This window comes from Haliotis cracherodii, unplaced genomic scaffold (assembly GCF_022045235.1).
Source record: "Haliotis cracherodii isolate W230 unplaced genomic scaffold, xgHalCrac1.p SCAF_1, whole genome shotgun sequence".
In the NCBI taxonomy this organism is placed as follows: Eukaryota; Metazoa; Mollusca; class Gastropoda; order Lepetellida; family Haliotidae; genus Haliotis; species Haliotis cracherodii.
In genome coordinates this window covers 6,343,875-6,371,647 of record NW_027266264.1, presented here as the reverse complement: position 1 = coordinate 6,371,647, position 27,773 = coordinate 6,343,875, and the positions used below count along the sequence as shown (strand labels likewise).

General features: G+C 36.5%; 1 protein-coding gene across 1 annotated transcript in view; it reads right to left on the bottom strand.

Moving 5' to 3' along the window:
• Positions 1 to 27,773, bottom strand: part of LOC139471812 (histone-lysine N-methyltransferase ASH1L-like) — a 46,466-nt gene that overhangs the window by 17,403 nt on the left and 1,290 nt on the right. Inside the window, exons 2-5 of the mRNA XM_071254312.1 lie at positions 26,071 to 26,462; positions 23,197 to 25,876; positions 5,427 to 6,072; positions 3,133 to 3,258 (exon numbers count right to left, since the gene is read on the bottom strand). Of these exons, the coding sequence (XP_071110413.1) occupies positions 3,133 to 3,258; positions 5,427 to 6,072; positions 23,197 to 25,876; positions 26,071 to 26,388 (3,770 nt within the window). The 5' untranslated portion in view covers positions 26,389 to 26,462. The remainder of the gene's footprint in view (positions 1 to 3,132; positions 3,259 to 5,426; positions 6,073 to 23,196; positions 25,877 to 26,070; positions 26,463 to 27,773) is intronic.

Below are 27,773 nucleotides of genomic sequence, written 5' to 3'. Positions count from 1 at the left end.
CCTTTTGACATAGCAAATGAGTTTTTCAAAAAGGGTTATTATATGTTAACTTTCATGCAGTGCATTAAATCGGTCAATATTTCACCACTGATCATTGGTAATAAACCTTTGCTCATACAAACTGATTCTAATCAGTAACTAATGTCAATATTGCCTTACAAGTTGTGTTCGGAATAGGTTAAAATTTGACCATTGATCATTGCTTATAATTGGCTTAACTCTTTCAACACCAGTCAACCAGAAGCGTTTACTGCTGTGACACTGAGGTCCCAGAGACTCTTGTGTGATAGATGAAGCCAACTTTTATCAAAGAAAATATCTGATTGTAAAACATCTTTGCTACTACACGTTATTCATTAATAACCATTATACACCATTTGAAAGGTTTAATCCTATTGTTCATAAACATAAACATAAACATAAATAAATCACCATTGTATTAAAAATATGGAAGTTCGTGGACATATCGTGCTAGGTTACGAGCTGTGACAAAAAAATTTCATGCATATATTTTGGCATTAAACATCGTGTCCGAGCCGAGATACCATTTGACTTACTTTACACGTGAATGCACGAAAAGATGGAAATGATAACTTAGACGTAAGTCTTTATTTTGCTCTTTGACATGTTCAATGTGGAACCGTTGTCGAAGTGTGTGTCCGAGAATTGTTGTTATAAGAGTTAAGTAAGGATTAGATTTATGGATGAACAACTTCTTTATTACAATTAGAAGCAACGTTTTGGTGGAGGTTCTAACACCGTTATCAAGCAAGAGATGTACAGAGTATGGTTGACAAGTACATATACAAGTAGGAGGCAGTGTTTATACAGTACAGTAGATATCAGACGTAGTTACACCGGAGAGGAGAAGCCTGTTATGTACACAATAAGAGTAGTAAACATACTGACTGGTGAAGTTAGTCATATAAACAAAAGGGTGAAGCCAGTAATATAAACAAAAGGATTATAACTGATTTGTGTCTTTGATGAGATGATGGTACACCAACTTCTAAACTTCTAAATGCCTCTCAAAGAAGTTATGATTGGCTTGTTCTTCACAATCAATCACAATCGATAACTAATATCTTGTGTAACTTTAAGAAATAAGACATGAAAGTACCTGCTATAGGGCTTCAAACTGGTCTATTTTCCAGTATGGGGACTGATTTAAGTTTTTCTTCAATGGAAATGCTTAATTTTATAAAGATCCTAAACATCAATTGAATATCGAGAATAACTGGGGGCCCAACAAATTGTTGAATTATTCATGCATTGCAATTGACCATGGCCCAGTCGCACAAGATCTTTAGAAAAATAACATTCCAATACCAACGGAAGACTTAACAGTTCAATTAGCCAGTTTAGCTATTTGGAGATTTTATCATGCTTTCATTTGTTTGGGGAAAACATAGTTTACATGAAAATGCTTGGTGGTTGCCTCAGAATGATGTATGCCTACATTTGCGTAATTATGTGTAAATGTAACTGTTCAAAATAACCAGAGAATCAAATAATAGTCTTAGAATGTTGTTGGAGTAAAAATACTATGTCAGAAAACCTCTAGAACTTATCTTCCAGGAAGGTTTATGAATATTTGACTCTAAAACCAAATTTAATATCCAAAATTAAATAACAAAATTAGAATGCATTTTTGCTGTATATTTACAACCAAATAGTGCTAAATATTTCATTACTCAGCGTACTGACCTAAAAAAAACGTTTTAGCACCTGCCACAATAACTGTCAGCATGGTCAGGTATGAGGCTATATGTTCCTTTCAGCTACACATGCATTGCTGAATGCAATCTTTATTTGCTATGTTGATTTTCTAAAAACAAAACAATCGAATTCAAAGAACTTCAATTACAATAGAGAGTAACCTTTCTGCTGTAATGATTAATTCAAGTTTATTTACTAACATTACTCTCACAGAGTTCACAGCAGGATCAATATTTTCAGCTTAGCAAACTTAACATCTGTACATTTCTATGTCACAGGCGCTGTTGAAATAAATTTCCACACTACAATAACATGCCAAGTATCATTAGTGTAATTGTCTAATTTCATTGACAATGAAGGAGCTACAAGCCAGAGATCAAGATTGATCCTTTCAAAAGACACGCTGAAGCAATGTAATTATGCGAACACGATTGCCATACGCTCAACCGAACGCCCTTGTCAATTACTGAGAAAAAGCACCAACAATCTGCAGTTCACAAGGCTCAATAAGGAGCTGTACAGCCCATCTCACCAGTGGGGAATCTAGCACAATGCTACTGTTTGCTGGTGAAAGACATGACAGGGGTCTCTAGTCAATTAAGCGTCTCAATAGCCATTGGCACAAAGCAGTCTTACAGCAACAGTGGCCAAACCAAATACAAGTACTGTCACAGCCTCTTTTCAAATCTACTGATTTATCACTGAATTCAAATACGACTAACAAAACAAAAAGAAGACCTTCTGAAAAGTTGGGATCCAGGCTTTCTTTCAACCTATTTCCATCTTATTTCTTTTGTCAGTGAATTTGTTTTATAGTTGTTATCTTCAGTTACACATTACCACCACCTGTTCTTTGTGCTCTTTTATGTATTTTCAAATCACAACATAACAATATGTAAGCTAACTATCAGGCACAGTATATATAAGACCATTGACAAACACACAAGCTCCTATTTATTATTTCATGTGACTATCAAATTACAATGTTTGAATATCCCTCATATAATCTTTTCCACCACATAATGCAATACATGACATGTCCGATAATTGAATACTTCCACAAGAAGTTACTGACGAATCCATTTAATGTACTGTGTGTATAAAAGGCACTTAACTTGTGATAATACAGCGTGGTTTACAGCACACTAAGTGGTTGAATATTATCCCCACACATATCATGTCCCCTGTGGAGCTCTGACAATGGCCTTCCCCCGAGAGATTGTCATGCCCCACAGGACACAAATAAAACACACATGACAGGTTGTGAACAATAAGCACATCTCTGAAACCAACTGCTCAACAAAAGACTTCCCAAGCTTGTAGCTCTGCCTGGGACTATTTATTGCCTTTTCCTATTAAAGTTGCTCCAGCAGTACAAGGTTTTGCAATTTGTTCTGAACGCGAGTAACTTACTCATCATCTTTGTAGAAGTCAGAGAAGAGTCCCACACGTTGATATCTTTTTCTGGGTGGCTGAGATGGGTCAGTACGTCTTATCACAGGAGTTGAAGCTGGTTCACTTTCTTCTTCTGTTGAATGTCTAAGAAGAAAAAAAAGATCTTTCAACAAGTGATTTTACTCACAACATTATTCTTTTATCATCACACTACCATTACATCAACTACTAAATGATGAAAAGGCTTTGGTTTCAACAGGAGCGCTCCTTGACACGAACTAAAGCCATCACATTAACAAATGCGTAAATTCAGAAGTGCGAAAGAAACACGACCTGAAATTGTAAATGCCATCAGGTCATGAAGATGTGTGGCATAGGGCATTCATCAAACTTGACAGACCATAAACTTTACTGAAGCATTTAATTACACAGCAAAATGAATTGATGTCTCATCGTGAATGCAATGACTTCAGTTATCAAATATATCAAACATCCCTTCTGCTTTACCATAATCAAATCCCCTACACTACACTCTGTCCAGCTTGATTTCATTAGACATGATGGCAATTTGTCACCTTGTCCTCTTTGGTAACCTAATGAAAGGCTTGTCCAAGATTATCAAGTCTATTAAAAACAGGAAACCCTTTTCTTGACTGAAACAACATCATATCTAAGCTAATACAAAGAGCTAGTTTGTAAACAAATTCTAATTTTGCTACAAATGACTGCTTTGAAACACTAAACAATAATTCAATAATTATATTAATCATGTAGTATAAGTATCTGTTTCCCAATGATAATGCTACAATAGCTGATGCTGCATAATGATATGATAAAACAACAAAGGGCTTTCAGGAAACTGGAAATTAGCTGAAATTCAGGGTCAAAAGGGTTGTGAAGATTGTCGAGATTTGAAGATCAGCCCTGATAGCCCATACATTGAGCTGGTGAATAAAGGAGATTTTTGTGTTTCGACATCCGTGATGAGTAACCATAGTGTTATATTTGACTGTTGACATATTCACATAGTTCAAATTTGTCTTAAGGGTCACCATGGTCACCACCATGCCTTTCATGTGATTAAAAGAAATACACATTCTCAGACAAGACATCAGAGAAATCATATCTAATATCATAGGTATATTGTCATAAACACATGCAGCATGTTGTCATAAACACATAACGATGTATTACCCTTCAAAGCATTTGCTATCCATTATAGCATATATGAACCTTGGAAGTCATTGACCTTACCTTTATTATCCCAAGAAAAGAATTCCTACAGCAGAGATTGCGAAGCCATCTTGTGGAACAATAAAATGCAGCTACTGCACCGTTTGCAACAGTTGCTAACGTCATACAATTCCCACTTAAATTAACCTGAAGACTTACCCACATCAAATGCTACTAAAACACATAATCACCTACTTCAAGCTCTAACTACAACAGCTGGTAATTTCTCTCCCTCAAAATCACCAGATAAGCTAAGTTACTTTATTGTGAGAGAGTGCCAGTATTACAATGTTGCTGTGTGGTATTCTTCCACACTTTTGTGATACGTTATCAGCTTTCAACTGGTAATAAACATACATATCATTATGTCACTGAAGTACTGCTACCAAATCTACCTTGGCCATGAAATAGAATCTCAAAAGAACAGATCCACAGGGGGGAAACAGATGCTAAAACCAAATAATCGGTTCCATCTTGGTACCCATAGTTAACTTTTATAAGCATCAAGTTGCTGAAGCATATACGGTGCCACCTTGTAAGCTGGAATCTCAAATTCAAAAGAAGAGAGATATATAAGCTCAATCTTTGAAAATTCTGAACATGTCTCCTTGACTTCTTTCAGTGGCATTTAGAAGTTGGAGTGATGAAGTAAGACGAGTTCTATGGATGAACAACTTCTTTATTGTAATTAGTGCTGTCTAGTAGATCCTAACACCTTTATCATCTATTGCTTGATAAAGGTGTTAGGATCTACACCGAAACGTCGCACTAATTGTAATAAAGAAGTTGTTCATCCATAGAACTCGTCTTACTTTATGTCTCCTTGAATTAAACACTGTTTTTCTCCTCATGCCATTAATTATAATAATATATAAGATATAATATAATAATTCTAGATATGGGTATATAACTTTTCTTAATTTCAGAAACAGAATAATAAGACACACATTGAAACTAAAGAAAAACATACCTCCAATAATATATGTCAACAGGAAATCAATTCAAGATTTTATACTTGTCGAAGTGGGAAATGTTTCAAGTTGAAGCTGACTTAATGCACAAACTTTAATGTAGCTCACCTGTCGTCCATGTCAAGCTGACGTCGTACTTTCTTCCTCTTTCCTGTCCCATTTTTATCCAAAGATAACTTTTTCCTCTTATGGCGTGGAGTAGGCAAAGGCTCATATTCCGAACACACAGTTCGTATCACAGACTCTATAGTATCATCAACACTATCCGCAGAGGTATTGCACAATTCATCACTATCAGAAATCACAGCACTAACAGGTTGACTGTCACACACATTCTCAGAGGAAACACTTTCGGACACTTTCTGAGATTTTGACTTTGAAGATTTATCTTCATTTGTACTACTCAAAGACTTCTTAGTTGATTTCCCTAAGCTGAGTTTTTCTTTTTTCACAAATTGTTTTTTCACTTTTTCGGGTGTGATGGACTGAGATCTTGAGCTACAGTCAGACAAAGAGTTGTGTTTTGCTGCCTTTGTACTTGTCGGTGACTGTAGGGACGAAGTATCTGAAGCACCACCATCACCACCCATGAAAGAGGAGATGTCGAGGATTGGGGGTGACTTGGAGGTGTTGCTCACGCTACCCAGCACTGAAGGCTGAGTCTGGATGGACAGTTCAGGAGGTTGGGATGCTGAGATTGCATCTCCAAGCAGAGTCTTTGAGAACACTTGTGTGAACACATTTCTATCAGCACCTATGGTAACAAATTTACAAATATATCTGTAATTTTTGCATCAAATTTCAGGTAGCACATTATCAGAAACATTGATATAAGGTACATAAGTATAGATCAAAATAATAAATGTATATATGTCCATTTGTTGATAAGTTTTGAAGAAATACCAAAGTAATGATGTTTATGGCCCAAATGCCATACACACCAGATTACCAGTGGTACAGAAGCCCACCTATCTTAAATGACACAAAACATTTCCATGACATGGTAGCTCACCTGGATATGTAGTCATCAGTTTAAAATGTCAACAAAGACATACACTTAAAAAAGAAGTTATCAACATAAATTTTGGAACTAAATCTAATGGTTTGGACAAAGTATATATCATTTTTATCATAAGGGCTGAGGAGAAAGTTTGTTGTTTAACACCACACTCAGCAATATTCCATCTGTATGATGGCGGTCTTTACATAATCGAGTCTGGACCAGACAATCCAATGATTGACATCATGAGCATCAATCTACGCAACTGTGATACGATGACATGCATCAACCAAGTCAGCAAGGCTGACCACCCGATCCCTTTAGTCGCCTCTTACGACAAGCATAGTTGCTTTTTCCGGCAAGCATGAGCTGCTGAAGACCTATTCTACCTCGGATCTTCATGGGTCCATAAGGAGAGAGCTATACAGTATATTTTAAGAAACAATAGTTGAGCAGTCGCCAAATAAAGGTTATTAAAGATATCAGGTTCAAAAGTTTTGAACAAAATTGATATCAATTATTTCTGAGGAGATGATGTTTATAGTGCAAGATAAGTGTAAAGGTCAAACAAAGGTCAATATTTAGAATATTATGAACCCCACTACTAACTATATTTCATTACATTCTTTACAAAAATGACTGTGTAATGGCCATTAGAAGTTCCAAATTGCAGTATGGGCAAGTGCAAAAGTCAAATCAAGATCAAAGTTTAAAATATTGTAAAAAACAACAACACTGAACAAATATGCTGACCCCACTACACAAGTACCAAATATTCCATTTTGAACCAAAATAGCTGTGTAATGGCCACAAATAGGTCTTCCTGTATAGTTGCTGTGGCAGCCAGCTTGAATTCAGATTCAACCTCTTGAACAAACTAAGGTGTCATTGTTGGTATTAACATGCATGTGAAGTTTCACATTATGGATCTTGTGGTATCTCAGAAGATGGTTATGATGCACTACGAACAAACAGGCCACGACAAAAGCTCACGTGACATGGTGATGAACAGTCAGGGTGTCCCAAAATAAATATTATCTCCTTAAATCATAATATGAAACCCTTGGACACAATGAATTTTCAGTTTGTTTTGAGTTTTGAGATGATCCACACCAATCCATTATCCTTACTAGCCCATGAAACACGATCAGAGAACACATCAAGAGCCAGTTCATGATCTAACCTTATCTACAGCTGCCTACTGCCTGAAAGAATCAACAGGCAGTTATTAGTTGAATTTGATACTGCATAGTATCAACGAACCCATCACCACTCACTAAGCACAGACAACATAATGGTAACATCTGGCTGAAATTGACTAATGCTCTAGGCACTGGTCATTACAAATGCATCAGATCGCAAACACATGAATTTGCATAAATTTTTATATGACCTCATCAGGACCTTAAAGAAGTAAATCAGTCAGCCAGATAATATTCAAAATAGCTACAAAATAAGTAATGAAGATCTTCTGAATATGACATTATCATCCAAATACAACTTCTGAACTTAATACATATATACTGGTGACCCCCCAAAAGGGGAACTAATGATTTTGAATGTACATTTGCAATACCATGGCGTTACATCTGAACACAACATCTAATCACAATGACATTTCATGTCATGTATGAAGAGCATGTAATGCACGTGCACGCCAAAGCCAAAATTTGGTGTGCCCATAGGGGAAGTCACAGTCACAAATGCAAATGAGCCAATGCTCAAGATATCTCCAAGACAGTATGAACAGACAAAATGGTAAATTGTCAGTAGAGGAGGGGAATATCCCAAGTTGCCTCAATGTTTGACGATGAAAAAGTGTTATTTCCTGAATGTGGGACAAGTACCGTCAAATGGGTATGGGTTGCAATGTGATGTGGGCTTGGCAGGCCTAAAAGAAAGAACCCATAGACTAGATTGCCCCATAACATTATTTGCAGGGGTGAAACGATACATTGGTGCACTGTGAGTTTTCATGGGAAGATACGATACATGATACGTTTTTTTCTGTATCGATACACGATGATACACTTGCTAAAATCAATTACTTACTATTTGTTTAATGACCCCTATCATTTTTGTTTTTGTCAGTCAGATATCGCAAAGTGCATTGTAATTAAAGTCAAGTTCTCTACTATAAATAGACACTCCAAACGTTCCAGGATGGGGCATTATCACACATGATAGATGAATTGACTTGGTAATTCAGAATGGACATTTGACTGGCCAGTGATATGACGAAACTTTGCGTTCTGTTGTTCCATATGCTAGAATTATCAGCAGAAATTTCCAACTGCAAGATGACTAGATGCAGATGAAGATGAAGATTAAGATGAGGAGAAGGTATACGGACATTGGACTGGCCTGCTGAGTCCTCTGACAAGTCACCAACAGCATCAGTGAGATGTTCTCTGGCAGAGAATGTACACCACAGACCAAGCATCTGCCAACGTGGCCCAGCTTAGGGTAGCTCTTCAGGCGGAATTGTGGGCAATACCAAGGGCAACCACACACAAGCAAATCAACAGTATGCCATCATGGTGTCATCCAATATGATGAACACACCAGATATTGATCTACACGCCTGAAATTAAGTTTACATACATTTATCGTAATTACACCTTAACTATCATTTCATTAGTTCTTTTATTTTTCTGTCAGATATATACAATACTGAATTCCCACAATGATCAGTTGAATTCAAAATTGGCAAATGAAATATACTTAGATCTTAACTACCTCACAAACTGTCTGCATTTGCAATATTAAACAAGCACCAGGGGAGTGTGATGGCTACTTATTTTGGCAATGTTGATTGAGATTAAACTTATTACTTGTGGGAGCACAAAAGTGTATTGATCCTTGGTATTCCACAGAAATTGGTACCTCTGACCTGATGAAATATCTAATCAATTCTTTTACATATAGTAATAGCAGTTTTACATGTGTCAAACTCTAACGTTTAAATAAATAAAACTTGTATCATATCTCACAAAGAAGAAAATGGAAACAAGTACTTAAGTAATTGTTTCTGCACCAATAGTTTGTCACACACAGGACAAAGGGTACAGTTTTTCTAGGGTAAAAAATCAACTGTATTGAAGAATATAAACTAACCTATTACAAGAATTCTTTTAACATTTAACAAATATATTATCCATATAAAGCAGAGGAAACAGCTTGAAAGAATTCAATAGTTGAACAACTCAACATCAATGCGTGAACATGCATCAACATTATAAGGTTAAACTTGATTCTGCACTGCTGGGGTATCATTAAATGGATCAAATTTCATACAAATTATCCCTCAATTATAATTGGGGCCATGTGACAAGCGAAGAATGCCAACATTGAATGGGTCAAAAGAATCAACTTGCTGTGTTGAGGCTGTTAAAAGCATGATCAATCAATACACACATATCAAACACACTTGTCCTGAGACCATTTCTCTCTATATTCGCCATTTTATTGATCGGTTTTGTGACGAGTGGAGTCATTATCCACACAAGAATCAATATCAAAATGCCAGCATGGCTTCCTGGGTCTTCACTATTCCTAGACTCATGTGATATTCTTATCTAAATCACCATCAGTCACTGAACAGCACTGCCAGCTAACAAGCAAAGGGCAGGATTGTCCTTCAGGAAAACTGGGTCAGCAGCAGCATCACAACAAAATGCATTAAATACTGATGCACAGGGAAATATCTTCAGTGGATTTAGCTTCAATGACAGCATTAGGATTATTGCATTAATGATGTTTTGTTGAGGTTATCATAACTTGTATGTGACTGACAATAATTAAGGTTTACATCACAACCTTTTGATGATATTAATACACTGAGAAAAATAGTAAGAATGTGACTTGGCTTGGATGGCAGCATAAGTATTGACACTAGATATATTTCACAAGAAAATAAGGAAATATTTCTGGTTTACAGTAACTTAATTGAACCATACGACTGCACGGTATTACCAGTATACCAGCATACCTTCAACAATAAGTACTGCAATAAGATTTGAATGGGTTTGTATATTGAGAAAATATGTAAGCAAATGTATATCTTTGAGTTTTATCAATAAAAAAATTAATTAAAATGTACCTGGTACTAATAGTATGCATGGATTTCCTTTTGTCACTGTGTCACCTCCCTTGAAGCATTAAAGTTACAAATGGCAGTCAAATCTCTTGATGACAAGGTACTGCTCAATGATTGATTGATTGTTTGTTGTTTAACACCTCACTCAATATTCAAGCCATATGACGGCTCTGTAAATGATCAAGTGTGGACCAGACAATCCAGTGACTGATATCATGAGCATCTACCCACGGAATTGGGATCGATGACATGCATAAACCAAGTTAGCGAGCCTGACCACCCGATCCCGTTAGTCGCCTCTTATGACAAGCATGGGTTGCTCAACAAAAAGGGATAAGCTGACATCTGGTGGTATTTGGACTTTTACAAAATGAAGGGAAGGTCAAAAGTGGAAGAAAACATCAGTACTTTTTCGCTGAAATGTTATGGTGAATAATGCAGGATGAACTAGAAATCTCATACTGTTATTGTCCTCAATATTGGTGTATTTTCTCCTAAATTAAGATGGAAGCAGCTATCAGCTATAGACATGTTTTTTTCCGATCTACTGGTGATTCCGTTAATAATTACCCAATAATATAACTTCATAAAGAATTTTGATGCAATGAACAGAAGAATTGTATTGAACTATTATTTTATCAGGTATAATATATTCCATTATAATACCTCAAAGTGAGATTGACCAATTGGAGAACAGAACTACTAACCCCATATGAGCCCATATACCGTCAGTAAAAATCCAAGATGGTTGTTACTGACATAATATGAGACCATATACCGTCAGTAGCAGCCATTTTGGATTTTCTAACACCCGCCTCACATATTTCACAGGAAAGTTATGGTACAGAAAATTGTCATTCGACACTGTTTTGTGTTTTAATATCATTAACAGTGATGCGCAAATACATTAATTTTTATACAAACCACCTACGCGACTTAAACTTAAATTATAGAGAGAGAGAAAAAAAATATTACAACGGAGGTCACTGAGTTACAAATAGCAATGTCATAGAACATGATATAGGATGACGTCACAAACAAGAAACATGACATCAATGACATCACATAGCAATAGAATGGACAGAAGCCCGTCATTAGGGGAAAGTGGACTGCTGTCAAGTTACAGTGGCCCTCAGATTTCTGTTAACATGCGGGCATTTGTATGATAATTCTATCCATTTTAGATATAATACTTCAAACGTTCACATTTAGTGCATTATATATTCCATTGTTGACGTTTATATTTACATTAAACCGTTGTTTCGGAAACTTGTACTGATCCTGTCGTTTATACGTAAGTATCAAGTTTTCATTTTAACATGACGTGAGATAAAGATACCAAATAGTGTAAACTTTCATCACAATAAATTTGTTATGGTGTCTTTAGATGCCGTATACGGTGTCATATAAGGTTTGCAGAAAAATATTGGGCTTGGCTCACGCCTCGCACAATATTTTTCTGCTTACCTAATATGACACTGTATCGTATACGGCAACTTAAGACACCATAACTAATAATATGGTGTTATTTTAGTTGCAGCTTTACCATATATACTAAGCGTAACACTTTGTTTGGAACAGCTGATCGCTATTGACCGATATTTTTTACGCATGTACCACTCACTGTCAAGGCTCGCGAAAACTTTGTGTTGATATATAATCGTCAAACTACAGCAAATGTGACTTTTAATTAGTCAAAGTATGGCATTTATGATCAATGTATCCATTATGTGTCAATTAAGGTTTGTTTCAAGGCATCAACAGCAGTAATCTGACTGCGTTTTCTGTAAATAACGGGGAGCTGTGTGATCCGATCACCATGGCATCTTCCCGAGGCAAAGGAGTTAACTGACTATTAAAGTCCAGTTGGCACACTTGACGAACGAGGCTGGAATTTCTGGGTTCGATCATAGCGCCACAGTGACTATTACGAGTTATGTCCCTTCTATGTTCCTACCACTGACCAATCAGATTTCATCCCTCATATCACTTGCATTTGCTTCAAACAAAATGGCGGCACCCAGTCAAAACAATCTGATCAATTATCAAGATCTAAATTGTAATAAAACAGGTCTTACTTCGCATAAGTGCATCAAATCACGTGAGCACTTTGATTAAAAAACATTAACAGATTTGGAAATATCTGTCGACGCCCATTTCAAGGTACGCATGCTTTGCAAATCCTGCACGACAGTTTACAAACTGGATGCTGATTTCATTATGCAATTTTGATTGGACTATGCATATATAGTATAGTCAGTTATAGTATTTTATAGTCAGTTACCTCCCTTGCCTCGGGAAGATGCAAGCTCCTCACAGCGATAGTACGTTCCCGGAGCTCTCTATACTATTGCTGCCACCAGTCAAAACTCCTCACTGTAAATAGGTGGCTACAACCATGATTGGAGTTGAACTCGCAACCGAATGACCGTTATGTTTACAAACAAGTGACGACTATCGTGACGCCAAATACACTTATCGCTGCTAAATTACTTTCTTCATTTGTCAATTTGAATTTCTTTCTCATTAAAACTATCGTATTATTGATATAGTAAGAATGTAAGGGAGAAGTTGCTTGATTTTCCATTAGTCTGCAATCTCGAACCAATCTCGAACCAATCTGATTATCAAAACAACAAAGTAAATTCATCTGGAAAACATGGTCAGTCGTAAACCTTTTCAAACTGAAATATGATGGCATTTCCAAAGACATAAACAAAAGTATAAACGTTACTACATATGGGGTTGGAGGGCAAATTTCAAGAATCTTGAAATGGCCGCGCCCACACTGGTGGCAGCGATGTTACCGAGAGTGTAACGAAGGTGTCACGCGCTGGGAAGGAGCTTGGGGAAGATGCTGTTGTGGTGGCCAAATTGAATTTTGATTGGAAAAACGTGACCTAAATTGAAAATAACTTCTAGTAATGTAATCTGTCTTCTGAACATGTTATTAATTTAATAAAAATAGGGACCACTGAGTAATCGAGTACCGTATTCGAGGTAATAAGCGTCCTGCTCTAATAAGCGCCCATGGCGATATTTGCTAATATATTGGCTAGTGAACAATACCAATTAGCACCCATTCCGATTGATCAATGTACACAACACTTATTTATTCGCGTATGATATGTACTCGTCTGTTTTATGCACCCTTAATTATGGGCATTTAAATTCTGGAAAAATGTATCTCGTATATAAACATTTGAGGCTGTCAGCATAAACCACAAAATTTATCTTTCAACTCTGATTAGAATAATATTTTGGTGAAAAAGACAGTGCCCCCTATTTCTAATTTAGAGAGCGCCCTGGGTGCTTATTACGTCGAATATGGTATGTTTGTTTGTTTGCTGTGTCATGGTCAGTAAATAATCAAGTCTGTACCAGACAATCCAGTGATTGACATCATGAGTATCAATCTACGCAACTGGGATGGAATGACATGCATCAACATGAACGAGCATAACCACCTAATCCTGTTACTAGTGTTAGTCACCTCTTAATTCAAGCATAGTCGCCTGTAAAAGCAAGCATGGGTTGCTGAAGATTGGGATTATCTACCTGCATCTTCATGGGTCTAATCGAGTCTGGATGAGACAATGAGACCAGTGATTGATATTTTGAACAACAATGCACACCGTTGGGGTACGATGACTTGCTATAAACCAAGTCAACAAGCCTGACCACCTGATCCATTTAGGTGCCTCTTACGGCCAGTATAGGTTACTGGAAACGAATAGTATTTGTAAAGGTACATGACTGTAGCTGTAGCTGTAGCCTTGTCTCCAAAATGCAATAACAATACAAAATGCAGGGGCCCCTAGCCTATAGAAACATTTGAGTGAGATTTTTCTTGTGACCTTGACATTTGGAAAATGGCAATGGAAGAACTATCTCTGACGTCAGTAAATGCTGTGTAGTAATTCATTTGAAAAATCTCTGCCGCTGGCGGTCAAATTTAAACAAAACCTTAAATCAGATCTAAATACATGTATTACACTTTTTAGTATCAGTAGATGCCCCTTATCAATATTTTATGTCCAAGTTGCCATTTCAGGTTGAATTATCTTAACATTCTTTCTGTGACCATGAAAACCTTCGATACATGAATACAATTTTATCATTTAAGTATTCGGAGGTGCATGTAAATTTGGGATTCAAGCATCATGGAGTAAAAAGTTCCCTGAATTATGTATGTTTATCAAAACATCAACAGATTCTGTTGCTTGTGCCGTAAAGACGTATAACTAAACAGAGAAGGTGACACATGTTGGACAGATTGGTAGTTGTTCCCAGGTTGCCCACAGCCAGCTGTCGTCAGTTGTTAACATATACAATAGTTAATGTAGCATGAATTGTTACTTTAAGGAAGAAAAATCACTGTACACGTTTGTGGGTCAGTATCTAAATATTGGTTTTCTGATTATGTGAATTTTATCACATAGTTTTGCACACAACTGGTGCACGACTAACATCATCTACGTAAAAATTGTGTCACAGGCACTGTAGCCGACTTGAATATGTAGTCAAGAGTATAAAATGTCAAAGACAGACACTTCTACACAATGAATTGCAGTAAGCATTGAAATAATCAAATATCTTTTGCACAATTACTGAGGACCAAAAACTAACACTAATGATCTGAATATCATGTCAATAGAAGAAACATGCTTCAGCTTATAATACTAATAGATTGCTGTCTGTAGGCAGTTCAGTTTCCTCAGGCCATTTTAGGTAAGGTAACAATATATTACGCATTTTGAGAAAATGGAAGAGCATGGTCAACAAAGGTCAATGTCAAAATATAATCTATGGTTAAAAAACAGAAGATATGTGTTAAGTTCCACAACTAACTAAACATGTACCAAATTACATTACAGTATGAGTAAGTGACTGAGTGAGTGAGTGAGTGAGTGAGTGAGTGAGTTCGGTTTTACGCCGCTTTTAGCAATATTCCCGCAATATCACGGCGGGGGACACCAGAAATGGTCATTACAGTATGAACAAAATGGATGAAGAAAAGAAGGCCATAGGCCATAAATAGTGGGGGTTTACTTGTAATATAACATGTCTACTGAGGCTAGAAATTTGCAAAGCACCCTCATGAACAACTTTGGGTGTCATCATTTGTGTGAATGTGAAGTTTCAGTTTTATTGGTCCAGAGCTGTTTATATAGGTAGACCATGACATAAGCTGACTTTCAGTCAGGTGAGCTAAAAATGTTTACAGTAAATGGATGGAATGACACACACAACCCATTACAATAATAGATTAAATATAAACTTAAGTGAAGAGCAAAAAAGGTGAAAATATTTTCAAAATAGCTATTATGGCAATCACGTAATAAAACAAACAGAAATTTGTAAGCTCTTTTCCAGGGCGTCATTGCTTGGATCATCCATGCAGTTTAAGCTGTCAGTAGTTATCCGGTAAATGTTTTCCTCTTATTGAGCTTAACTTGGTTAGTTTCCAGTCATTATCCTTGATGTTGTAATAATGCTGTTTCATAACCCAATTGTCATCTTGTGTTTTGCATCACATATGGGTACTGTTGTCAATTAATGCTGGATCAGTGTTTAACTCCCCCTACACATCCCATCCAATGGTAGTATTTCTGGGTCGAAATATCAGGGTCCCCAGCTACACTATTCTGTTAGCTCGGTATAGAGTAGTAAAAGCAAATGAAATGTTAGCCCGGCTGTGGCAGCTGCTGGCTTGTGGAATCTTTCATGTTTCTGTGATTATAATCAGAAACAAAACATAGAATGAACAGAATTCAGAACTAAACCTCTTAGCATTGTGTGTGCATGTGTGTAATAATCAAAATCTTCTATTCATTGATGCATGGAGCTTTCATGAATTTCAAGGTAATCATGAAAAAAACACCTGAGGAAGTTACTTTTATTCTCCAGTTTTTAATCACGAAAAACTGGATGTGACATTGTTTTGATATATTAGTTCACATAGATTGATGGTTAAATTACCAGAGATTATTGGTTTAATATCATGTACTTCACTATTGAAGGGAGTTATCATAATGAATTTGACATCAGGTAAATTAGTACAAAATGGTTATGAAATATTTGGCTGTAAAAAAGTATTTTCTTGAACTGTTTCAATGAAGTGACCCAACAAAGCATTGATTTCTTGTCAAATAATTATTGCCCACTGGTTTTAAAATTTGTAAGCATAAACAAACATTGAAAAAAAAACCACAATTGTAATGAAAAACTAAAATGTAAACAAATTAGATATTTACAGTGAGAAACATTGCTTCTTTCTAACCTGACAACCTTAAGATGAACACAAAAAACATCTATGAATTTGGAGTTCATGTGCTTACTGAAAACAGAAACTTTGCATGTCAGCAGCACCCTACTTGTCATTTAGATCTATTACAAATATTTTTTTCAAATGAATTAAAAACCATTGCATTTGATAATTGCTGCAATATAAGCTCTCAAGATTGGTACCCAACGCCCCAATTGTAATTCTCATGAAATTTCATCTGAAAATCAGTTTTTATTTGTGTCACTTGATCCCACCTAACCATACCATCAAAAATGTTTTATGTGAAACATCATTATATTTACGAGTTTTTGGGGCCACTGAATTGTCTTCAGGAGTAGTTAACCATGAGGGATCACTTGTCCTTGAGTCTAGCACAAGATATATCCAGTTGACTAGGTCCCTTGTACCCAATCAGTGTTCATTCTATTATTACTAGAGTGGCATTGCAGCACTGCTGCATCAATTTCAATTTTGATGCAGAAATTCTCACCTACACAGGAATTATCCTGTAAATTTTTACCTTTGAAAGATAATCTTTACGCTCCAAAAGCAATGAGATTTTTATGCGTGTAAGGAGATTTAGATAAATTTTAGAGATATTTCATCTTCACACAGCAGAAACTGTATGTTATTTCAGTATTTGTGACTTGAATTATGTTGCAATTAATGTTACTAGATCATATAGATATTAGGGCTGCAACGAATACACTATTAGGCGAATATGATATGTATATATGCAAATATGTATTCACAGATACAATAACAAGTCTGCAGTTGATGTATTATTTCTTAAATTCAGTGAAACAATAACAACATATTATTTGACATGGTTTGACCATGTTGAAAGTGTTAATGATTATTATTAAATTATACATTAATATATTGCACTTATCCAAGTATCTGCCAATATGTGACAATGACCAGTGACCACATTACTATCAAATGAAATATATAAGAGTATTGTCTTTGAAGAAATCTATGTACGCATATAAGTTCTTATGACTAGTACTTCCAATGTTACATTCTCACGGTAATCAGCTGGTAATGTCTTTATGTTTGGGGAAAAACATTGTGTCAGTGTAGAACTTGAAATTATTAAAAATGTACGTAAATGTACATGATATAATTGCTAAGGTGAAATATTTCAGTGATATTCACTTGTGCAACAATTCAAGAAAAGAAGTAATACATCGCGACAATGCATCTTATATCCCAATGCTTTGGTTGACAGTACCATAAGGGGTCTTGACAAACTGACAGAAGTTACTCGACTGTATGGTGCCGCTTGTATATATTCCATTGCGCAGATCTCGTTTTGATAAATAACACACGTGTTCACGTAAAACCACCCTTTATAATTTTTTTCGTAAATAACTGATTCTTGTAACCACGAATAACGAATTCAATTCATGAAGGGAGCCTGTCTGATTCATTGATTACATAATTGAATCGTAATAATGCTAATAGATATATCCTCGGATATCCTATCATCCAACATTAATTATTCAACTGCGAATATCTAAAAGTATTACTTTAGTATCTAAAAAGATTGCTATAGTACTAATATTTCTGTTCATTGTCTACTTTACTAGGAATTACATTACAGTTTCTGTATTTCTGTTCATTGTTAACTTGAGAATGAATTATTCGCAAGTACAATCATAGATCATTCACCATGGTTTAGTTGTTCATGTGGTTTACATGTGGGAGACAATGATCTGCAGTTATCAAATTTTGACAAATATCACTTTGACAGTGTGTGTTTAGATCGAAATGGATTATATTCAAAGTGATAAGACATGAAATAGCTACCGTTGTAAATGGTGTTACAGTTTGTTGGCAAAAAATATATTATCATTATTCCAGAATGAGATGAGACACACTGTTTCGATTGACATTTTTTGATGATTAAATATACTATCGTGTCAGTCTCTTATTGACATTTTTCGGTATGGTAGATAATTATATTCAAGCAACACAACATTTTCGATTTTTGTAGGAGAAAATGAGAGTGTCAATGCAAATAAAACTATTGAAAGATCTACGTCAATTCCAGCCTACACACATCAGTTGGACACATGGTTTCAGATACAAATGAATTTCATACCATAAACAAAACCAAAAATAACCCATCCCAAAAACATCTGTACATTACTTGGAAAAAAAAGCTCCAACCCATTGTGAGTGAGTATGGTTTTACACCGTTTTTAAGCAATATTCTAGCAATATCACGGTGGAGACACTAGAAATTGGCTTCATACATTATACCCATGGCGGGAATCGAACCCAGGTCCTCGGCTTGACGAGCGAATGCTTTAACCACTAGGCTACCCCACCACCCCCCCATATTATTGTGTGCACCCTCATCAGAGCCCAAAAAGGAGGTATCACTGTGCTGATTGCGTTACCTGGCTTGTGAAAAAGATGGGTTGATTGGCTTACACTAAGTATGGAAAGTATCAGATAATCGAATAAAGGGTGGCAAGCATACAGCCCTTTCTATATTGGGGACTTTTTATTAAAGTAAATGAAAAAATAAAGACCAAAAAAAAAAGGGTTGCAATTAGTGCAAACGAAACTACAGTTTTGTTCAGAGGAGCTCAACAATAAGTCAAAGAGCATGCGGTCAACCAACATCTATGCTGTCATTTGTCCCAAGAAAAGCTACGATCTGTGATGGGACCATAGAGCCCTACATTTTCTGCAACTCGAATTATGACTGCCCCTTATCAGGCCTCAAAGTTTAAATATGGCTACAAGTATGTTTTTTGTTTGCCAAAAAATTCGAAATTATCTTTAATCAAATAACTATTGTAATATGTACAAGTCACAGCATTAGTCTTGGAATTTTATATTTGTGGAAACATTACGTGATTTTTGTTATTTGTGACTCGTACAATGATGCAATTTATGTTACTAGATTATATAGGTATATCCTTGGTTATCCAGTGATCACTGGCAACTGAAATAAAATACTGTCATTAATATTTATGTGTTTCTGTTCCTTGTTGACTTTAAGATGAATTATTCGCAAGTACTATTATTAGCAGACATGGTTTTACAGTCAGCTGTTCAGTTTGTAAGCATGTAGGAGACAACAATCTGCAGCTAACCGATTTCCATGGGTCCGCGACAATGTGTGGTTAGATCGTAATTGAATATATTCAAAGTGATAAGACATTATAAGGAACTACCAGTATTGTAAATGGTATTACAGTTTCATAATGCAATGAATATTGTTCCAGGAAAATGCTAACGAGTAACCGGAAGTTGAAAACACTGTTGACATTCATGATGTTTCTTGCAGGAGGGTACCGTATTCAACGTAATAAGCGCCCCGCTCTAATAAGCGCCCATGGCGATATTTGCTTATATATTGGTTCGTGAACAATCCCAATTAGCACCCTTTCCGATTGATCAATGTACACAATACTTATTTATTCGCGTATAATATGCACTCCTGTGTTATATGCACCCTTAATTATGGGCAATTAAATTCTGGAAAAATATATCTCTCGTATATAAACTTGTCAGGCTGTCAGCATAAACCACAGAATTTATCTTTCAACTCTTAATTTTGAAAGTGCCCTGGGCGCTTATTACGTCGATTATGGTATGTTCATTAAAACTCTTCCACCAGTGCTGTCAGACCTAAAGGCTAGGCTAATATCATCTAAATTAAGATTGTTAGTGATCTGAATTTTGTATATTATTTTAAAGAAAGAGTTGTAGTTATATCCATTTAGTTTTTGTTTTGTTGTCATTCCAAAACCGAAAATTATCTGCGTTTTGAAACTTTAGCCGTTATTTTCTAGTTTTCTTGATTTCTGGTAGGATCTTTGTGACCAAAAAATATGTTCTTTTAGTGTTGAACATATAAATTTAGAGTTGTAGATGATTGTTTTAAAGGGAATAAGGTCCTTGTGCGCTAACAAAGTGCTTATGTTGTGAAAACAAACACCTGTTTTGCCAATCAGGGCACTCCGCCGATGCATGCTCCATGCAGTGACATAGGAATTGGTTATGCACAGTGAAAGATTGCTCACAGTGTTGCAAGTATGCAACTCACTGTTTCGACTGAAAGCCTTGATAAATGAATATACTACTGAGTAAGGTTCAATTGACATTTTTAGGTATGGTAGATGATTTTATCCAAGCAATACAACATTTTATGCTTTTGTAGGAGAAAAAGGGGCGGTCGGGTAGCCTAGTGGTTAAAGCGTTTGCTTGTCAAGCCGAGGACCCGGGTTCGATCCCCGCCATGGGTACAATGTGTGAAGCCCGTTTCTGGTGTCCCCCGATGTGATTTTGCTGGAATATTGCTAAAAACAGCGTCTAACCAAATTTACTCATTTTGTAGGAGAAATAAGAGTGTCAATGCAGATGAAACCATTGAAAGTGAAACAGTTTGAATGAATGTGGATGTGATATCTACGACAACTTTGCACGAGAATGTTGCAGAATTTGGCCTAGGTCAATCCCTATGTCTTTATTTCCGACCATCGGCATGGAATCACATCAAAGATCACTATTACTAGTTCCATAGTTACTGTCATACACGTGTTAACTCACAACTTTTAGTATTATGATCATTTTTTTGCACAAAATGGCAAAGTACTTTTGCCATGATGTTGTCAAGTGAAATGAACAGTCTAAGCATGTGAGAAGTTCGAAACCTTGATGCACTGCACACAGGAAAATTATTTAGCATAACTGAAACCTCGTAATGCTGCATGGAGCTAGCTAGCAAAATGTTAATTGACAGAGACGATGAGTACAGTTATACGAGTTGTATTGCAATTGTGAAAAAACTGGCGATCGAGTCACAAATGTCAAGTTATTTATTTTTGTGTCTACAAATGTGAAGCAAAAGAAATTAGTTGCCACAAAATATTTTTCAAGGTAGTCATTTGGCAACAAACAGAAATTAAGGTCACATTGGCAACCATTTTAGTCACAACTTGAGGCCTGAATATTTTTTGTAACAGACTAATTGAAGACTGGGTGGTTACAATGTGTGTCACTGTATCCTGTGAATTGATGCTCATAGTATCAACAGGTTGCTGGGGACTTTTTTAACGTTGCCATGGTCACTACTCCCCAACAGAAAAAACATGTAAAGTGATCCCTCACTACAATGCTGTATTTGGGGTCCAAATAAGCGTTATAGATGATCAGCGTTATAACCGAGGTGGGACGCAGGGGGTAGATGACCAACCACAGAACATGCTCTGCCTACCTTACACAATCTATGCCACAATTTTCAGAGTTTGAATTTTTATTAGAATAGTAGTTGTCTATGATTCGTGGTGTAGAAACATTTATCATTTTTTGTTTATCGAGTGTAGTGCGCAGGAAAAAAACGCTCCGTACCCATTCAGCGAATTCAGGTGAAACAACAGGTTTAACAAACCTGGTCCATAAGAATATGAAACTTGACATGATGATTTACCATCTGAATTGTATTTCCAGCTCCCCAAGGAATTGTTTCATGTGCAGAGATTAAGATAACTGTCTGCATTTTCTTGTAAACTAAGCCGGAAGTAGCAATCAGCTGTACACACATTTTCTCCTCATCTATCAGTGATTCAGTTAAAAGTTCCCAATGATACAACTTCAAAAAAAAATTATGCAATGGTCAGAAGAAATTGTATCTGAAATCATTATTTTATCAGGAATAATTTATTCCAATATTGTGTTAGTCTAGTTGCAGCTTTTAATATATTTTTTTGTTAAATTATAAGAACCATAAGCATAGCACTTTGGTAGCTGATTGCTATTGCAGGATATTTTTTACGTATGGAACAATCTGACCAGTCACTGTAGGGACTTTCAGCACTACATGTATTTCGATTGCGAAAACATCACGTTGATATATAATAGTTAAATTGCCACAAATATGACTTTTAAGGCGTCAAAGTATGGCATTTATGATATATGTATCCATTCTGTCGAATAAATTTCCTTTCAAAACGTCAATAGTGGTAATCTGACCGTGGTTGATGTAAATAACAGTGAGTTGTGCAATATGATCACTTCACACACGATATCGCGGGAATTAATGTAAACAATACTGAATGACATTTTGAAATAAATTAATAAAATATATTACAAATATAAGTCCAGATATACAATGAACACATTTTTATAACCAAATAGTATAATAATGGGATTAAATTGCGTACTTCAGTTTGGATTTGTTGACTGGTATTTCCGGTGTTACGTTTTTGTGGCAATCAGCTGGTAATGTTGTTTTTTGTGATGGGGATATAACATTATGTCAGTGTAAAACTTGAGTTTATCAAAAATGTAAGAAATATCGCTATATTAGAGGGCACAATAGCAGTGAACACTGTACTTACTCATTCTATTGTACAGCTATAGCAAACCTTTAAAGAACCAACATGCATTCCAAATGAAGAAATTAAAATATTACAATAGTTTAGACCCAACTTACTTAGTCACTGAAAAGACAGACAACATTTCTTACCAGTGTTAGATACAGATGGCTTGGGCGTTGGAGGAGGATGTTTCCGTGGTCGCCCAACCTTTCTCTTTTCAGGCACTGGTAATGGTGGACTCTGTTCACCACTGCCAATGGGTTCTAATGTGGGTGCAGTCTGACTTGAGAACAAGTTCATCAACTTGTGCCTTTTCTTTGGAGGCAAACACTGTTGGCTTGGAACTTGGCACTCCAACACAGGCGGACCAGAATCTTCTGATATACTCCTTTTTCGAGACATTTTCATTTTTTCCTTTAAGATAGGAATACTATGTTCTTTCAGTGTTTGATCTTTCTTAGACTTGAGTTTTTTGACAGTTTTCTCCAGAATTAACTTGTCTTTCTTCTTCTTTTTCACATTTATCTTAGTTAATCTAAATATGCTTGGTAACAAAACCTCTCCAGGTCTTACTCGAATAAATGTATCACCTCTTTGTTCCGAAATAGCCATGTTTTCCAATTCATTTATCAAGCAATCCATATTTGCAAGAAAAACAGGATCAACAATATTTCTATGCTTTGACTTAAAATATAACAACTTCTTTTTCTTTTTTCTGTTTTTATCACCAGACCTGCCCAATTCATCATTTTCATCTGGTGTCCTGAATGAACTCACAGACAAAAGTCCAATGCCTGATGTTGCCTTTGGTATTTTTGTGTGAAATCCCCTGAAAAGGTACTCCCCTTTGAAAGATGAACTGTTTGATGATGAAATAGATGAAACACTTGCCTGCTGAAACTTGGACACAAATGTACTACTTGAACTTCTCAAGAAAGGTGTAAATGGTTTCTTAACAATATTGGCTTTCACTTTTTTACGTCTACCCCTTGTGTTTTTTCTCATCATGACATGAAGTTTAGGCTTTCTGATTTTGGGGACTACTTTTTGTGGTTTAGGCTCTTGAAAGTCACTGTTGGTGGTAAGTGTGGGTTCAATGTCATTGAGATTGTCTTCAACATTGAAGTCATGTATCTCTTCATGATCACTTTCAACTCCAGGAAACTGTGAGTTAATAGAATCCTGAACACTTTGTATGAGTGATGTAAATTCATTTTCAACTGGTGATCGTTGATCATGAGCCTTGTCTTTTGTTAATTGGCTTGTCAGCGCAGCCAATGCTTTTTCAATAGATGCAGCACTGGGTCCACTTTGAATTGGTAGAGGATACTTCCGGGGCCTGCCCCTCTTACGTTTAGGCTGACCATCCTTGCCAAGTAATGGTTTACTGAAAACGTTCGAACTTTGAAGAACTGACTTCTTCGGGCCAGGCCGTCTCCCCCTCTTACCAGGAACACCTAGCTTTTTCACAACCTGTTTATTTGGTTTCAGAGCAGAAGATTTTTTGCCAGAACCTTTTGGCCTACCAGGTCCTCTTTTCACTGGCACTTGGACCTGGGATTCCTGCAAACTTGACGGCAGTGTGTGGTTCATAAAGAGTGGAGCACCCATGCTTTCAAATGACTGCTCGAACAGTGATTGTTTTCCACTTGCCTTAGCAAGTTTCTGAAGAGCCTTTTTCTTCTTCAAAGCAGAACCTTCATCATCTCTAATTTTCTTTTTCCTCCCAACCTGTTTCTGCCCTTTAATTTCAAGGGGATTTTCACTTTTAGGTACCTTATATTTCCTCTTTGTGTAAGGTCTCTTACCTCTTACCTCAAGAACTGGTTGCACTGGCATCTTGTCAAATATATTCCTGTCCAGAGATTCATTCTTCTTACCAAATTTGCTCACTGATTGCGATATTTCTAACTCATCCAGAGTCATAGACTGATTCTGGTTTTGTTCAATGGCTGTACTGCTATCAGGGATATTGTCATAAAGTTTACTCTTTCTGTGAAGCATATTGGCATATTTCTTTTTGGGTGGCCTGCCTCGTTTCTTTTTCCCTGTAGAAAATGAAGGCATGAAGAACATATCCGAATAGCTTTTCTTTTGGTGTACACTCAAACTCTCTTCTTCCTTACTGTCATGCTGTTTGCTTGTTTCAGTCATGGGTGACTCTCTTGCAGTGCTAGGTTGTGGTGGAGGTGGGGGAGGGGGTGGTGGTGGCAAAAGTTCCTGGGAATTATCCACCTTGTGTTGCTCCTGCACATGTGAATCAATAGCATGGGTTTCCCCAAGAATAACAGAATTGGGGGAATCATTTCCCGATGGAGAACCAGCAATAGACTGAATACCACTATCTGGTGACACATTAGACATGGTGTCTAACTTAAGCAGTTGTTCGTGGTGTTCAGCTACAGTTCTCACCCGTTTTGCTTTCTTTTGATGTTTGTCATCAGCATCTTCATCAGTTGATATGTAGCTGGGGTGAGAGCTGCTTTGAATGCTGGCTGAATCATTATGTCTTGACTCAGTGTCTGTGGTATCACCAGAAAATTCCTTCTCAGAATCAGAATAAAACTTACTGGGATCAGTGGCTGGTTCAACAGTGTTTTGTGGTTTTGAGCCTGTGGAAGCAAGCTGTGTAGTCTTTGGTTTATCAGCTTTCTTAACAGGTGATTTACATACTGCACTGCTGACACACTTTGATTGAACAGTTCTGCTCTTTTCTGATGAGGTATAGTTCTCCAATGATGTAGTGGGACTCTCGTCTGAAGTGGATTTCATCAAGGATGTATCTGTGGATGCCTTTGCTGTTGGTTGTGATGTGGCTATGCTTGAACTCTGCAGAAAAGGGGAACAGAAATATATATCCAAGATTTAAATTTGTATCTGTCAATAAACAAACCCATTCCACCAAAAGGTATGACTCAAATATTGGGACATCAAATGAGACAACTTTCACATTGTTGTTTTACAGTGATATACTAGTGATATATTCAGATATCCATTCCTTAATACTAATTTGATAAAATTACCTGAGTCGGTTCTTGACTGTCACTTTTCTCTGTCAAAAAAGCTGACTCATTATCTGGGTTTCTAGCAGTTTGGTGTGATTCTTCTTCATCATCTTCTTCATCATCATCTATGTCCAAGGGAGACGATGGGGTGGAGCTTTTCTTGCGTCCGGTACAGGTTATTTTCAACTTTAGTTGGCCTGGATCACAGTTAGTCGCTTGAATGGAGAACTGTTTGTCATGGCTTTCACTGGCATCAGTGTCAGATCCTGATTCGCCGCTGGAGGAGCTATCAGTACTGTCTTCTTCTGCATACCCTTCCTTATCAACTTCACTCATTCTCCCCCAGCTCTAGCCCCGTGCCCCGTGGCTTCCCGTCCAGGATTACAGTCACTGTTCACTGGCCAATCAAACTGAAACAAGAAGAAGCATGCAATAACAACACGTCTTAATCTGTTCTTTCAGCACAACTGATTACATTACTAGATTACAAATTCAAATAATTAACCCCATTGCTATCGATTTGTATCATCTTCAATATGCACCAATAACATCTTGAAAGTTTAATAACTACCATGAAATTGCAGGTGTGGTATTCAAAAACTTAAGATACATATCTTACATTAATAAAAGGGCATCTAAAGAAAACGTATTCATTAATTCAAGCTTGTTGCATTCATGAGATCTGTGCTAAAAATGTAAAGTAATAATCACAAAGTGGAAACTTGTACCATAGGCACATATTCCCTTTCTATCTGCATCACTTAAGCTAGTTCCTGATGTTTTTGTGTTCCCTGAACTATCATAGCATTAAAGCACTCAAACACAAGCAAACTCTTGCCATAACTATAATAGGGCAGAACATTACTATAATACACTACACATGGGGTAGAAGAAGCTTTATTTCTTTAGCAAACTATGGAGATAAACATTTTGTCAACAATAATGAGGGACAGACATTGCCACTATTCCAGTAGTCTGAGGGACAATTTGTTTTCTCCCAAAATATGGTTATATTACATGTATAAATATTACAAATAATGTCTACCCCTATGTTTACTGGCATTTGCATAGACTAGAGGATGAACGGTAAACCAATTTGTTAAACACTGCATGCAGTCAATATGGTGGTCATATCTAACACATATTTGTTGAAACTGTCATACTGATATCTAGTTAAGGACAAATAGACACATACCTATTCCATGCAAAAGTGATCAAGCTACATTGTATTAATCCTCTCAAACTTCTACTTTAACTCACAGCCGGTGTGAGTTGATTGACAGGGAATTGACAAGTCGAAAGTAAATTTCAATGTGGCTGTGGAAAATAACCTTGATAATAGGTTAGCCTCTAAAGGATAAATTGTTTTGATATGTGTAACAAATACTACTACAACATTATTCTGCAAATGCTACATTATACTTTGAGATGCACTCATGTTTCAAATAACAGACCTGGCACTGTTACTGTGCTGACATGCTTTCTTGGTAATGTATTTATCTCTTCTTCTAAACAAATGGATTATGGCAAGACCACCTTGGATGGTCAAAGGTATTTTTATAACACTGTTCGTTGATTAGTGTACAGTCTACATAGAATGATGCATCTTATCATGGTAATATGAACAGCTCTGACACAAACATGATATATATATGTGTTAAGCAAAGACTGGAAATGTATGGGTAAATTCACCACGGTTAGAAATTTACACTGGCCTGGGA